The sequence below is a fragment of the Brachyhypopomus gauderio genome, chromosome 7, assembly GCF_052324685.1.
Source record: "Brachyhypopomus gauderio isolate BG-103 chromosome 7, BGAUD_0.2, whole genome shotgun sequence".
In the NCBI taxonomy this organism is placed as follows: domain Eukaryota; kingdom Metazoa; phylum Chordata; class Actinopteri; order Gymnotiformes; family Hypopomidae; genus Brachyhypopomus; species Brachyhypopomus gauderio.
The window spans coordinates 27,302,311-27,319,810 of NC_135217.1; the positions used below are offsets into that span (position 1 = coordinate 27,302,311).

General features: G+C 44.2%; 1 protein-coding gene across 5 annotated transcripts in view; it reads right to left on the reverse strand.

Moving 5' to 3' along the window:
• The window catches only part of adam22 (ADAM metallopeptidase domain 22), a 65,685-nt gene that overhangs the window by 41,720 nt on the left and 6,465 nt on the right, over positions 1-17,500 (reverse strand). For all 5 annotated transcript variants that reach the window (XR_013132435.1, XR_013132436.1, XM_077012903.1 and 2 more), the window contains exon 4: positions 3,091-3,157. Coding sequence is in view for 3 of the 5 variants with exons in the window: in XM_077012903.1 (XP_076869018.1) it covers positions 3,091-3,157 (67 nt within the window). In the remaining 2 variants the exon portion in view is untranslated. The remainder of the gene's footprint in view (positions 1-3,090; positions 3,158-17,500) is intronic.

Consider the following 17,500-nt stretch of genomic DNA (forward strand, 5'->3'; position numbering starts at 1 on the left):
CCTATAGACTAAACAAACCATGCGCACCAGCTTCACACACATATCCAGTAAGCATTGTATGTTCAGATGTTTGATATTTCCAACCTTCCCACAGTATTGATTTCTCGTCAACATGCGACACTACACTAGGCATCAGTGTCAGTCATTAATCTCCCCTCGTCTTATGTGTAGAAACAAGCATTGTGACTTTCCCCGAGAAAACCGCTTCTTTGTGCTGTTGCTAACCAGAATTATGACATCAGCCTGAACCAGAAGGTTGTTCCCTCTGCAGGGAAAACTGCTGTTGCAGCTTTTGAATAACTCTTCAAGGCACATTTTGTTTTCTCTCTGTACTACGACGACACTTTGTGCAAATTTTTCTCTTTCATCCGAACCACATTGTACGGCAACGATGGGGACAATGCTGAAAACAGTCAGACATCGTCACGGTGACATTTTATGCTGTTCACATTTGTATGCTGAACAAAGCTGAGATGAATCTGCAAAGGACACCTCAAAAATGCTGCTGCTGTTTCATCACTTGAAGTTTGAGTGTGGTTTGTAGCCTCGACATACATTACAGAGATCCTGCATGCTCTTCTGTTCTTGTACATAGTGTGGGTTTGAAAATGTTTGTTAGGAGTGCATGTTGGGATTGTTTCTGAGAAAGGGACAGAGTTCACAGTCTGTGAATAGCGGCGTTGTAGCTTGTGATACGCAATTGCCAAATCTCGTCATAACCCTGTCAAACGTGGCCTCCTATCAAGAAGAAGCATGTGTGTGGAGCTCAGTGGCTGCTCAACTGCAAACATCTGGAGATCCTGAAAGCACTACAATGTTTGGTTAAGTCAGTGGAGGAGCTTATGAATGACATCCATATGCAGGCAAAGGAAGTTATTTTTGAATGTCTTTCTATTGCCTTGCTTAAAGAATCTCTGGATAAATTTGAGGATTGTGTTGATTAGCTTGAGAATCCATTCCCATTTGTAAGCACATAAGAGACAGAGATGCTTTGCACAAAAGTGGAACGTTGTTGAACCTGAGCATATTCTTGGTGTGCATTTAAAGACTGAACAGCTGGTACTTACAGACACCTTTTAGTCAATGATGCATCCACTTATGTACATTTCTTAGGAACTCCAGTCAGTGTTTAGTAATAAGGAGCTCTGCCTAACTTTCCAGCAAGCAAAATTACAAGAAGAGGGTAAAAATGACAAAATTACAAGATAGTAAAGACATAAATGATGGATCATACTTCAGCACTGCAATCCGTTGCTCCTCCATTACATTTGATCCAACTATGCTGAAGTATCGAAGGTTAATTTCAATGCCTTAATTTAAAGGCATAAAAAAATGCAAAGGTGAAATATAACACTTTCTGTAGAGGTTGTATTTCTATTTACTCCCAGAAGTGTACAAATATGAGTACAAATTCTAACCCTGTACTGTTCTTTTAATAATACCAAAACCCAGAGTGTAGAGTAGTATTTTCCAGCTACACAAAGTGTTAAATTGACACAGTTTTAGTGTTAAACATTAATGTATCATTTTAACACTGGTGATTGTGAACACATGCAGTTTTCCAGTGTTAAATTTAACATTGTCTATTTTGCTGTGTACAGGAACAGGATGCCATGAAGTTATCAAGCTGGACCTTCTGTTCTGGACTATAAGAACCTTCTCAATCCCAGAAGGCCTGCTCTTTTGTGATACTCACCCACACTAACTGTTCCATATAATCATCATCACACTGACCCAGCTGAGGCATTGTTCCAGACCCAAATCACCAGACCCAGATCACAATGACCCATGTCGCATTCTCCTTGCTTTGACTGCAAAGGTTTTTTTCTTAAGCTTTGCGCTGGTTCGGTCCGCCGACTGCATGTGGAACAGATATGGCCTTTGCCGTCTGTCACGTATGGCCGCGGCCCCTCCCTTGGCCGTCACTCCGGATTCCCGGTGTTCCGTGCCTGTTTATCCCGCCCCGCTCGTTTGTCTCCGTGATTCCCTGTTTGTTACCACGCCCCCGTGTCATTGTTAACACCTGTCCCTTGTTTCAGTTTCATGTATATCAGTCCCTGCGATTTCCCCGTCGAGTGATCTGTGGTTTTGTTCATGCTGTTGGTTTGTGCTTGCTGTTCGCTGTTTTCATCTTGCTCGTGAGTTTGTCTGTGTTGCCCGTCGTGTTCAGTATGCCTGTGTACCTTTGTTACTCTGACTGCCCTCCCGTTATGAACCCGGACTGGTTATCCGACTCCGATGACGGTATGCCCTGTAATAAATCTCGTTCTTCTCAGCATTTGTGTCCACCTCCTCGCTCCGTAGCACGAGCTACGTTACACCGTCCTGTTGTTCTTAAGAGACCTTCCCAAATTCATCCTGCTTTACAAACCAATAGACCTATATGCCTGTGCTACAGGTTTAAATGGGCTGGTCTGCCCAAGCTGATGCACCAGAAGGTGAAGCATGGGGCGGGTCTAACCTGCCTGCCGTTCAATAAATCGATTGTTAGCTAAGAGAAGACAGCCAAGTCACTACATGGCCTGCAGCACAGAAGCTAAAGTACTCAGCAGAAGCTCCTGAGTGATGCAAAGGGCCACAACCATCAGGAGATGTTCGAGATGTGCGTGTTCGAGTCCCCGATGACACCACAGCTGTTCGTGGCTGTGAGCCTGTGAGAGCGAACAGGGTGGGAGGGGTTTGCATATTCACTCTCCCATGTCAATTACTGTGTCGCTGGCCAATCATGGGTGTCTGTGAACTCATGCATCAGAAAGGGGTGGGCAGTGTGGGTAATATGCATAAATGTTATAATAGATTTGAGTTCTGAACCTGTGTACTATGACACAATGATCTTCAGGGGGATGTTATAAGAGCCTGGAAAACCTTTCATCTTACCATTAAAGCACACATATTCATGAGGTATTCGTTTCACAAATACATCTAAAACGTATTTGTTCATTAATGGATTCCGACATCTCCAAATGCAGGGACGACACTTTAAACAAGATTAAACTGTTACCCATGCCAGAATGCCTCCTGACTCCAGCAGTGAGACTGCCATACATCTCAACCCCAGCAGTGAGACGGCAGTACAGCTTGCGAACTTACCTTGGAGATGTATGGCTTCCCCTCATCTGATATGTGCCTCTCCACATACTTTGAAGACAGCAGATCACTGGGGGGGGGAGCAGAGAAACCAGAATTAGCCAAATGGCAAAACTTTTATACCCTGCTCCATATCTAGCGTTCTTCTCTCATTATCTATGTGTCTCTCTCTGTCTCTCTCTGTTTCTCTTTCTGTGTGTCTCTCTGTCTCTTTGTCATCTCCTCAGGTTTTTAGAAATTTTAGAAATTACTTAATGTTCACTAATTACTCATACCTTTCCCCAGAGTTCATTGTCTATAAGTTCCTGCTGAAATGCCTGTGAAAATGTGTGTGAGAATTGTTACTGTAACAAAGACAAGATTGCACACAACACTGAATACACATATACACTTGATAATATGCTGAAACATATTAATATTTGTATGACTGCACACACACACACACACACACACACACATAAAAATCTGAATGCCATGAGCAGGAGCACCTTCCCAACAAACTCCTCTATGATGTAGCATAACCAGAGAATTGTGCAGACCTCACACCTAATCTCATACACTCTACAGCCAGTGAGTGAGAGAGGCCCGAGGGGCGCTCTCCATGGTGCTGAAGCAGCTCCCAACAAGTCTGTGATGAACACAGGAAATCTCACATAAGGTTACATCATTTTTATATGCTCTGCCATACATCCCATACAAAAGTAGTAAATGTTGCCTGATTGGCTTCTGATAAACACAGTGTATCACTACACAGCAGATAAATTAGAAACAGTCCCATGGGTGGAGGCAGGTGACCCCTCTGTCTGTGAGCGGCGTTATGCAGAGAGCATTTAAAAAAATAGTCAAATAAGTCAAATACTCAAAAAAGTAGTCAAATAAAACAACAATAACTAAATAATCCAAAACAACTGGACACAATGTAGACAACAGGACAGTCTGCCCACAATGTAGACAACAGGACAGTCTGCCCACAATGTAGACAACAGGACAGTCTGCCCACAATGTAGACAACAGGACAGTGTGAATAAGGATGTGGCTGTGTCTGGGTGTGTATTCCCATGTACATATTCACCACAAGTGTCACCACTGTATTACTGTGAATGCAGTGGCCTCCAGTGCAGTAGTGTGTGTGTGTGTGTGGTTGTGTGTGTGTGCGTGTGTGTGTGTGTGTGTGTGTGTGTGTGTGTGTGTGTGTGTGTGTGTGTGTGTGTGTGTGTAATAGCCATGCTAGCATGCTTCTGACTTCATTACCATATAAATGCTGCTCCAGCATGTATGGTCTATCACATGACCACATAAATCAACACGGATGCAACACACACACACACACACACACACACACACACACACACACACACACACACACACACACACACACACACACACACACACACACACACACACACACACACACACACACACACACAGGCCCTGACATAATAAAGATATCAAAGACAGAAAGAGACAAAGACAGAAGGTGTATAATACAAACACAGAGGAGAAATGTAAGAAGTGGAACAGGATAAGAAAAGAAACAGTAGAAATGAAGCAAAAGGAGAAGTGAAAAAGGAAAGTGAGGTGATGATGCCCTGAAGGTACAGCAAGAAAGAGAGAGAGAGAGAGAGAGAGAGAGAGAGAGAGAAAATGAGAGAGAGGAGGAGCTGCACACTGCTGTCCTTGTAACAACCCACCATAAACCAAAATCAGATTATTCACCACACATGCGTGGGGACGCATACACATGTAGTCACACACAGTCACACACAATCACACACACACACACACACACACACACACACACACACACACACACACACAGAAAGTCACACACACACACACACACACACACACACACACACACACACACACACACACACACACACACACACACACACACACACACACACACACACACACACACACACACACACACACACACACACCCTCCCCTGCCCAACCATTCCATGCCATTTTAGCAGCTCCTCCTGTCCTACAGAAACCTCCTCTCTCTCCCTCTTAAACACTTGGACTCTCTGTATTTAAATCCGTGCAGGAGGAGTTCGGATTCTGCTGCCGAATTTAAGAACTTACAATTTAATGGCAGCTCTGCTGAAGGGAATAGTGGTGTGTGGGCATGTTCAACATTTGGAATTCCAGTTGTAAATTGGAAAGTTAAATCCTTTAAGGCCAATGCAATTGGGAAACCAGAATGAATTTTACTTCTTTAACATGATGCATTTCAAGTGAAATAGGAAAAACATAGGGGGGTGGGGGGGGGGGGGTTATGACTTTATCAGCTGGTATACAATTCGATCATGAAAAGAGTCAGATCAGAACATGAGTCCATATTTAAATTATTTACCTTTACACAGTGCTGGATGATCAGTAGTTAGGGGCTGAAATGAGTTCATATTATTTTTGGTTCATGATAATGTGACGAAATGTTAGAAGCAGGCAGGAGTCATGGCACCTTGACCAAAGAACTTAAATAAACGTTCAGTACAATTTCATTACGGATTAAATTATCTGTCATGAATCATGATTAATATGACAAACGACAGGAATGTAAATTCTGATATCAGGTTGACTCTGTCAGCTTTGTTGAGCTACAGACATCAGTGCTGAAGTGACATTAATGATTAAATGATTTGGCACAGAGTGTTATCCAGGCCATGGGATTTGTGGGTTTGAGGTTTGAGCGGTGGGTTTGAGTGTTCCGTTTGAGTGTTGCGTAGAAGCAGTGGTAAAGGTTGGCACCAGTTTTCTAATTGCTTTGGGATTTGAATTTAATTTACGGAGAGGAGTGGTGTGACCAGCACTCACTCACACTCACACCTCCACACCTGGTTCCTCGAAAAAAAACACTGCACCCATCACAGTGCTCCAAAACTAGAAGGTAACACCGTGGGACTGAGAGGCGAGAAGATCCGACGTTCAGCCCACAGTGGCAGAACCAGTACAGGGACGATCGCCGGCCACTCCCACCAGCCTCCGGCCACTCCCACCAGCCTCCGGCCACGGCCACTCCCACCAGCCTCCGGCCACTCCCACCAGCCTCTGGCCACTCCCACCAGCCTCTGGCCACTCCCACCAGCCTCTGGCCACTCCCACCAGCCTCCGGCCACTCCCACCAGCGTCTGCCCTTCACAACTTCCCCTCCGGCTGTAAAACGAATAGTCGGGCCGGCGGAGAGCGGGGTGGTGATGCCCGGTGATCACCGTGTGAAATATGTGTTCTCTGATATAGCAGCGCAGGTCAGACCCTGTTCTGCTGAGCTGTGGGTGGGTGTCGGCTGCTGACCCACGCTTCTGTGAGGTGGGACTTGAGAATGAAACCGTTGACAATGCAGGATTATTGCCCTCTGTGTGTGCCCACAGTACCTCTGTGTGTGTGTGTGTGTGTGTGTGTGTGTGTGTGTGTGTGCATATAAGGGGGGAGCAGTCTCAGCAGCAGATTTGCATAGGGATGAGATTAGGCAGTCTGTAGAGAATAGTGCTCTTTGTGACAGTATTAGGTGGTAGAATATCTGGTGACTATTAATGGCCACTCAGAGTGAAAGGCTGGTGCTTGACTCCAGGGACTCAGAGAAAGACCTACGGCAACATTGCACCACCCACTCCAGAGTCTCTGATCTAATTAGCACCCGAACACGCTGTCCGTGGGTGAGTGAGATGCACACTCCCCTACACACAGTCACGCCCCAGCAGTGTCTTAACCTTACCCACACACACACACACACACACACACACACACACACACACACACACACACACACACACACACCCACACACACACACATACACACTCCCCTACACACAGTCACACCCCAGCTCTGCTCCATCACAGCAGGCCTGGGGGCATTTTTGCTGGGCCGCGTTCACAACGACGAGTCGGCCCACACCTGCTCGTTCTATCAGCCGTGCCTTTCTGTGAGATCGTGTGGGTGTACGTCTGTGTGTGTGTCTGTGTACTTAGGGTAACCAAACATCCCAATTTCCTGATTTATGAAACCTGTTTCTCCAAATGTTCTTCACCCCATATAAAAACAAACAAACAAGCAAGGGTGCAAACCAGGCAGGTGCTGCAGCGTCAGCTTTTATTTGGGTGCTGCATTTAGAAAGCTTTTATTTGGGCGTGAACAAGGGGGTGTGGGCGGTTCTGCACTGTACTGCACAACCCCCCTCTCCCAGTAGGGAGCTGTCCTTAGCTCCTCCTCCAGTGGAGAGCTTGCTTTGGCTCCTCCTCCAATTGAGACCAGGCCATGTCTTCTCCCCCAATGAGGAGCTGGCGGTGGCTCCTCCCCCCAGTTGAGAGCAGGCCATGGCTCCTCCCCCCAGTGAGGAACCTCCCTTCTTTCCTCGCACCACAGAGGAGATGTGTTCTCTCCTATCATTGGATCGAACCTCAAACAGTCGAGAAATTCGCATTTTGGGAGGGGGGTCAGAGTAGAAGTGCAGGACTTCACCACTGGTTTTCAGGACTAAGCTGAGGACCATGGCTTCTGAACACCCACATTTGGAGAATGAATGAAAAGAAGGGGGGGCAGAGGAAGAGAGAGGGAGAGTGAAAGTAAGAAAGAGAGGGAGAGCAAGAGAGAGAGAGAGAGAGAGAGAGAGAGAGAGAGAGAGAGAGAGAGAGAGAGCTAATTATTCTCAAGCTTAGTCCCCACTAACACGAGTGAGTTGGACAATGCCTTGTTTGTGTTTTGGCTACACTGGTGTTTCTATGACGCCCATGACATTTCTGCCACAGGACTTTGTTTACATGCTCCAGTCACATGCAGTACAGCCACCTACACAGAGAAAAAGACAAATAAGGAGTAAGCAGCTTATGATGAAATTACAATTCCAACAGCAGCAAGAAGGGAAACGGTGGATTCTACCATGTTGGAACTGTGGAGGTCACATTACAACTTTATGACATGTTTTCTAAAAGCTACGTTTCCTCTTGGCCATTTGGGTGAGCAGATTGGAAAAGTTGCGTTTTTCTGTCATGGAAAACCCTGTTTTAGTTTGGATGAATGAGCAATACGAGCAATTTTTGTGGACTAGGCTAGATGTTAGGTGGATATTGCTTATCACATGACCAAAACAAGGAAATAAATAAATGAAATAAATTGCTATTAGCAATATATATCTTTATACTGATAATGATTAGAACTGTACACATTAATGGGCCTTAAAGTTACTGCTACAGACTGTCCTCCAAAAACCACATAAACTGTGAATGCACATATGCATGTGAGTGGGTGCGTGTGTGTGCTCTGAAACATCTAAACTGTGTGTGTGATGAGGTTCAGCTCATTGTACATTTGCTGTGGAGGAGTTTTAAAAGCACACAGCGCATTTCATCCAAGTCCATTCCCAAAGGAGCCTTGTGAACTGCAGTATCAGCACGCAGAGTTCCGGCTGCAACTGTCTTAACCTTACCCACACACACACACACACACACACACACACACACACACACACACACACACACACATGCACATACACATGCACATATGCATACACACATGCATCCACACACACACACACGCATGCACACACATGCACACGCACACATGCGTGACAGACACACACATGCAGAGATTCACGCAGGCATGTGTGTGCATGCATGCATACACACATGCATAGACACTCACATAAGACACTCACACAAGCATGCACATGCATACACACACACACACACACACACACACACACACACATGCGCATACACGTGCACACATGGAAAAAGATGACAATAGACTGAAATACAGTAAATATTAATTCGAAGCAGCCCCGTCGACCGAGGGGGACAACCGGGTCTGTTGTCCCGGGCCCCAGGGCCAGGGGGGCCCATCAAATAGCCCAGCAATTTATTTTTTATTTAAAGTCTATAATTTTTAAATAATCTTGAAATCTTTCATAATATAAAACTCTGTACTCAAAATAAGCTCAATGGCTAAAATATATATGTTTTTAACCTATCTGCATATTTTCCATTAAGTGCATACACCCCCGCCTCCCACTGAAAAATGGTTTGATCCAGTACCGACCGTAGCCGGCTGTTACCCGCCCTACAGCGGGAAATACGGTGGTGTATAGTTAAAGAAAACAGAAATCTGGAGCGCGGAAAAGAAAGGAAAAATATTTACCTGACGAATTTTAAAGTTGCATTGTATTCCAGGTTTGAAAAGTGCTGGAATTGAGGCTAAAGTACTTGAAAATGCTTGAAATTGTAACTACTTCGTTTCACAACAAATAGCTGTGTGACTGAACCGTTCTCTTGTAATTACATTAACAAATACGAGCCTCTTGTAATTCCAGGACGAAACATGAGAGAACGTGAAGACGTTAAGATTTGGCGTTTTGAACATAAACCACCGTTAAATAATGTGATAAAAAGCGAATTATTTCGAATCATTTCGAGTATATGTATAAATATTTAACTTAATTAAGTTTAACGTGCTGGGAAATATTGAAATGGACCTTTAAAGTGACGTACAAGTGCTTGAATTCCACCTTAAAAAGGTGTATGAACCCTGCAAACATGACTTTGTTCATTGCGCTGAAGCACGGCGCGCGCGAAGTTACAAAAGTCGAGAGGTGCACGATCTCGCGAATCGACAGTGCGTGAGGCCCTCGCGCACGGGCAGAGCCACTGCGATTACGTCATTTTCGCCGCACGAACCCTCACGTCAAGTATAAACCAGTCAGCTGTCAGAAACAGCTTTGATGTGTGGCTATATTATACTATATGACCTAACACAAGGATTGTCTGCTACAGAGAAAATTCAAATGACGTGCGCGAGGGGGGGGGGGGGGGGGGTATATATGAAACTTTCTTGTCCCGGGCCCCAGCAAGACTGTCAACAGGCCTGATTTGAAGAATATAGAAAAGAGCACATACACAAATAGAAATTGATTGGTCCAGAAGTTTTCAGATGCGTGATCTAATTTCACACACAAACACACACACGCACACACACACACACACACACACACACACACAGGAACAGAATGAGTGCTGATCAGCTCGGTGCTCATCTATGAGTTGCATGAGCGTAAACCCACACACACCTGCTGTATCTCCACTTACACAGTCTGCACATACACACCAAGTACAGACAAGTCTGTCGACTCCATTATTGTTGGGTGTGTGACAGGGTGTAGCCACGTGCACTCTTACACTGGAGACGCATGCTGGGGGAGTGTTGGGCCTGCATGCTGTGAAGGGGGGCACTTGGGGGCAATAGTTCAACAGGGGAAACAATAATTCTATCTGCCCCCCCCCCACCTCAACACACACACATTCATAGCAGAGAAGGGTAGGAAGACTTTTGCTCCAGCTGAGAGAGGCATGATTAATTCAAGGCTCACTGTTCTGCTGTTCCAAAGTCCCGTCTGATTTCTCCCTCCCTGCTGCTGCACTGAAAGCAATACTGGCACTAATACTATCAGCACATCCATTATCATCACCCAGACAGAACAGAATCGAAAAGTCTTCCCCCGAATTGACCCATCCATGGCTGGATCACTCAACCAACTGGAAAACAAGACAAATCAGATTAAGACAGAAAGACAGGAGAGGGCCAAAAAGCGTAGGGTAGGAGTGGGCAGGTGGAAACAACCCCACGTAATAAACGGAAGACCTTTAAGTCCTGCACCCGTAGCTGGGTGGATCAAGCTATGTTTACTAAAGGCCATCAATGCAGTGCAGAACTGCTATATGCCAACTCCACTGGAACAAAACAACTGAAACTTTCATATAATCTTTAATACAGTTGTCTGTGTGGGTGATGTAATCCATTACCATCCGGCCAGTGCTCAACAGTCAACAGTAGACCTCTGGTGGTTTCTCCATAGCCCAAGTGCAAAATAAAGAGCTGATCCTCAATGAAACTACATATAGCAACCAAAGCCACACTCCATGTGCTCAGATATTTACAAACTGCATATTGCAAAGGTGTCAAGATTGCAGAAACCTAACAAGCAGTGAAAGGGTTAAGGCTCAGCAATTCAAATGAGTGTACGTGGCGAACGTGGAAAAGCCACTGGTGCAGCTTTAAAGTCAGACGTAAAGATGTAGAGATTATACCCAGTGTGTTGTCACCAGCACAAGGGCGCACGCGGCTGAAACGTCGGCACTGCCGCACTTCTGGTCACGTGTGCCGCTCGTTCACTCTTACGGCTTTAGAAGACATTCAATCTAGAGGTAACGAGGAGCTAAGTGACCTTTCAGTGTGCCAGCGTAGCGTTGCCCTTCGGAAGGCATAAGTGGTGACGCCCAAGGCTTCCGCTACACTCTCGGCATTCTCTGTCTGCAAGGCAGCGACTCTACAGCACCACAGGGATTGGAAACCAGAGAGAGAGAAGACAGAGTAAGACAGGCTGCTAGAAAGAGAGAGAGTGAGAGAGAGAGGGAGAGAAGACGCAAGGGATGACATGCTCACAGGAAAGAAAGAAAGACCTACATAGAGGGACAGACCCAGAGAGAGTAGAACATTTGATGAGAACAAGGCTGGTGCTGGACCGGGACAGCCCACTCTCTGGTAATGGGGGGAGGGGAAGCTCTGGGTTGCACCAATTGTCATTTCAAAGGGGGAAGCCCGTCCTAATTGACAAAGGACTGGCTAGAAGCCATAAGCAAGGTTAACATTTAGCACTTATCAGCAAATGTCCTGTGGCAAATATCTGATACAGGGAGAAAAACAATTAACCAACAACCTTGTATGTAGGACATTCCAATTTCTCTTTCATTCTCCTTCTCACACACACACACACACACAAACACACACATTCACTCTCACACACACACACACACACACACACACACACACACACACACACACACACACACACACACACACACACACACACACTCCATTCAGTTATCTACTGTGCTGCTTCATGCTTTGTCTAGAGGCAGACTCCTCCTACACCCCCCATCCTGACTCAAGGGTGTGAGAAGGACAACCAGAGCTTCACTCTCTCTCTCTCTACACCTTCACTCTCTCTCTCTCTCTCTACACCTTCACTCTCTCTCTCTCTACACCTTCACTCTCTCTCTCTCTCTCTCTACACCTTCACACTCTCTCTCTCTACACCTTCACTCTCTCTCTCTCCACACCTTCACTCTCTCTCTCTCTCTACACCTTCACTCTCTCTCTCTCTCTACACCTTCACACTCTCTCTCTCTACACCTTCACTCTCTCTCTCTCTACACCTTCACTCACTCTCTCTCTACACCTTCACTCTCTCTCTCTCTACACCTTCACTCTCTCTCTCTCTACACCTTCACTCTCTCTCTCTCTACACCTTCACTCAAGTTCAAGTTCAAGTTGCTTTATTGACATGACAAATTCACATTTGTATTGTCAAAGCATTCTTATATAAAAATGATAAATAAATAAGTAAATAAAAAATAAATAAAAAAATTGTACATCAATGTAAACATAAAGTATCAATATGCATGTATATCCATAACATAGAACAATGAAAAGATACATACAGAACTATTAATTAATAAATGTAATAATTAATTAATCTACACCTTCTCTCTCTCTCTCTCTACACCTTCACTCTCTCTACATCTTCACTCTCTCTCTCTCTCTACACCTTCACTCTCTCTCTACATCTTCACACTCTCTCTCTACACCTTCACTCTCTCTACACCTTCACTCTCTCTCTACACATTCACACTCTCTCCATCCACCTGGCCATCCACCTACTCTTCCCTCAAATACATCTCCCTTTCCCATTAAATTTACATCTACCCCTCATCTTCCTAAGAGGTTAAAGTGTGTACTGTGTCATGCAGACAGTGAGCAGACAACATAACAAGCTCCAATCTGCAATTTAGCCTACCTCTGGGATCAAATATGTACGATTCTGATTCTGATTTAGATTCCAACAATCCACTCTGATGCCCAAATATTTAATCACATTAGAAAAATGTATCAATCAATAAATAAAAATAAATAAATCCTGATGTGCTCAAAACATGTTTAGACTTTGACTTTTCACCACTGGACAAAACAACCACAAATGAATGCCCTACAGTCAGGGCTAGGGGCTGCTGCGGTGTAAAACCTAGCTAGCTAGTGGTACGAAGTAGTCACTTGGTTAAATAGCTCCATTTCATGAAATGGAATAATAGCTAAAACATGCCCCGCCCACAATCATAGCGGCAGTAGTCATCAGTACTGGCAGCAGTAAAACCATCACTGTCACTGACAGTGACACAACCACTCTGTCAAGCTCAGATGAGCACCTAACATCACGACACATACTGAAGAAGCTAGTCCAGCTGGCACCTGAAATTAGTCCAGCAAGCATCTGAAGCTAGTTTAGTTAGCATCAAGAGCATTCGTGAAGGCATTGAGCAGACAAGGAGTTACCATTAAAAGGCAGGATAGGACAACATGAAATGAAAAGTTTGAAAAATATAGACACAGACTATGTGCAGAAAACAAATGTTACATTTCAAGCGCACCCTTCTCATGAACTTGTGCTGAATCATTGATCATTCACAATGCATTTATGTTCAAATAATGTGTTTGATCTGAGTGCATCATTTTATGAGTCTATAATTGAGATCTGTTTTATGTATACATCAAGGTTCTGTGTGTGTGTGTGTGTGTGTGTGTGTGTGTGTGTGTGTGTGTGTGTGTGTGTGTGTGTGTGTGTGTGTGTGTGTGATGAAGAGAGACAACTAAAAAGATCATGCAAAAACTACAAATATCCAGACTAAAGTACCCAAAAACGCACGTCTGAAGGACTTTACAGTGTCCAACGCTCTCACCTCAAGGTCTAGCACCAGTTTTGCCTTGTATACACACATACACACACAGCCATGTACAGTATATGATGGCCTGCTCAGTAAAAGGCTACATGTTCTAACAGTAAAACAGACACAAACTGTCAGACGTTTGTGTGGGTGCACCTATGCATATGTGTGTGGGAGATCAAGATCTTGAGTGTGGAGTATCTTAATCTTCTCAGTAGGGTTTTTTATAGTTTGAACCACACAGAGTTGGTTCAGTGAAGTCTTACTGTATGCGTTTGAGTTATACGCAATGCAGAACGCCCTTCAGAGATCTTATCTATCCGTGTCTACAATGACTTCAGTACTAAATTCACAAAAAAATCTAATCTGATGTAAGAAATAATAGATTGAACAACAACATCATAATGTAATTTTATTGAGTAAATGGTTAAAATAGTCAGTCACTGATAAAATAAAAAAAAATGTAACATTTATATTTAGCGAGTAGTGGATCTTCACTGACTGGCAGTAATATCAAACTCTATATATAGAGTCTAAGTGAAGTGTTTTGAACCTTTCTCTATTCAAAGTCTTTTCAGTTCTTGATTATTTTGGGAAAGTCTTGGTTGAATGGCCTGCATATGATCAGTGGGGCTGAGGTCTTCACTCCAAAAAATAGATATTCTCCTCTTAGAGAAATTCCATTGTTGATGTTCTGAGTCATCACGTTCAATGATCCGACCTATTTTGGGTTTTAAATAACAGACAGTCTGAGATGTAGCTGTGAAAATATCCCAGAATTCACTCCGGAATCAGACTGCATGCCATTCACATCACCTTTCAGAGCCTTGTTTCAGCAATCAGACTCTCTGCCCCATCTAAGCTCTAACACAATGTCCAATGTCAATGGTGTGTATACATTTGTACCTCCACACTCTTAAAAACCAACTTGTGGGCATCTAAGGACAGAGATAGCCTGGAGACAGCTGCTTGTTTATAAAAGCAAATGTTGTATTTATTAATTCCATATAGAGATTAAATAAGTAAGGTTCCAGAACTGACTCTTGTTGGACTCTTGTGTGATGCTTAGACAAATGAGCACCATGTGCAACATAATAATCGCACCTGCTTAAGAAGCATCTGAAACAGTCTAGCACTAAGACAGAGAGGCCCACCCATTTCTGTAGCTCAAGTACAATCTTGTGACCAACCATAACAAAGCATAAATTCAAACCCTGATTCATGCTGTTTTACTGGTGTGTGATGCCTGGAAATGGCTTGGATATTTAATTAAGAATGTTTGTGTTGAGATAATAATTTACTGAGTAGAAAAGACCTCTGTAATTATTCCAAAAATGTAGTGTTGTAGATTGGTCTGTAATTACTAAGCACCGAGGACTCAAGATGTCTTTTCTTCATCAGAGGCCTGACAATAGCTGTTTTGAGACAGTGTAGATAAATTCTCAGTTGGAGCAATTAAATGACAAACATTCAAGACTTCATCTGCCAGTGAGATGAAAGCTTGCTTAAAACCATAATTAGGGTCATTATTCTTCTTCCATCTATGACCTTGAAACCATTTGTTCAATAAAAAACACTCAAATGTTTTTGTGTTGTCTTTTTTTGGGAAGTTCAGACCATACTTAAGACACCGTTTGTACAGCCTGTAGCAAATTACGAAGGGTTTATGAACGTTTTCTCACCACTGTACATAAAGATTCATTCGGCACAGCAAATATACTTTCTGAATGTAGGTGTAGGCGTCTTGGTTATAGTGCACGGCTGTGAGCTGTGTTTTTAGGAGGGGTGTGGAATAGGGAGGTGCATGAACCTGCTCATTTCAAAGGAATTCTGATCCTCAGGCTCCATCCATGTGTATTGCAGCATTCTACATTATATACATTGACATATAAAGCATTTTCACAACCAGAGTAAAATGTGCCCAGCAAGAGATGCACAGAAAAACTATGTAGAGTGGCGGCACAAAAGACCTCCATATAGCCATGAATGCTCTCTGTGTGGGTGTTAGTCAGAGATGGATGCCAACTGTGCCATTCTAGAAACCAGCGTGTTGGTTTCTGGTGTTCTAGGCACCGGAGAATCTTGGTTCCATATTCCTCCTCACTCAGTGTCCCAGTATTTGAATAAATGCAGAATGCCAACATGGAAAAAATGCTAAAGTAACTGTATGAATAAAAGGTGATGACCAATCGGTATCCGATCACTTCCCTAATGCTAACTGCCCTTGGTCACTTCAGCGTTACGTTACATTAGCAGTTCGTATTCTATGTGATGTACATTTGCTGAACTGCACAAATATGAGACCTGGGAAGACCTGTAGACCAGCTTTGGGCAGAGATCATAAACATTTTATGTGAACATCACCAACTCATGACAGAGCTTAACAAAGCAAGATAACAAAAGTGAAAAAACACCTAACTCATCCAGTCACACACAAAGAGGATAAAAAACCTAAACACTTCCAACACACCCAAAACACACACAGACACGCACACTACTGTGACCCTTCTGACTGAAGCCAAATCAATTCACATTTGCAAAAGGCAATTCAGATAATGCTGCAAATGCTGCATTACATACTGAAACAGAACAGTCTGCAGCTAAAGGTTTGGAGACAGAAAGACAGACAGACAAATGAATAGATATAATAAATAGATAGAGATTCTGACAGAGCTAGATTTATAGATGTTTTTCCCCAAGCCTACATAAAATATCAATATTCAATATCATTGTGTCTAAAAGCACAACTTCACACAGAACCGCCCACGGCTGTATTCCCAGCGGCTGTTCCTCACATCATAGCACGTCAGGTCTCCAAGACAAGGAACTCATCGCATGTTCGAAGGCCAGTGTCATGTCAGACCTTCCATTCACAAACACAGACAATATATTGTGCAATTGTGCAAGTTTTTTTTTAGATATGTACAGAGTGACCTGGTTTGGGCATCAATCCTAAACATTTGTTTAGGCCTTGTTTTTGGCCTTGTGTATTTTTCAAAGTGGATGGTCTACAGGAGTGGATGGTCTACAGGAGTGGATGGTCTACAGGAGTGGGTGGTCTGCAGGAGTGGGTGGTCTACAGGAGTGGATGGTCTGCAGGAGTGGATGGTCTACAGGAGTGGGTGGTCTACAGGAGTGGGTGGTCTACAGGAGTGGATGGTCTGCAGGAGTGGGTGGTCTACAGGAGTGGATGGTCTACAGGAGTGGGTGGTCTACAGGAGTGGATGGTCTTCAGGAGTGGGTGGTCTACAGGAGTGGATGGTCTACAGGAGTGGATGGTCTTCAGGAGTGGGTGGTCTACAGGAGTGGATGGTCTACAGGAGTGGCTTTATTGTCTGTGAATCGTTCAGGACTACAGCTGTCTAGCCCACCCCCACGGCGGCGATGCTGGCTTCCTCCATGCTTTCTCTTGGCCATGAGCTCTGTTGTCACGGTGATGCAGCTTGATTGAAAAACAGAAAACCCCATTTGTGCCGACCCCCTTTAATCTAACCTCCCCGCTCATTATTCCCAGTGCACACGGGGCAGAGAGGTGGGGGGGGGGGGGGGGGGGGGGCAGAGGTGCAGTAAAGACGTGTGTGTGCATGCATGTGTGTCTTGTGGCTGGTTGTATCTGTAGTACATAGAAGAGACCAGGCAC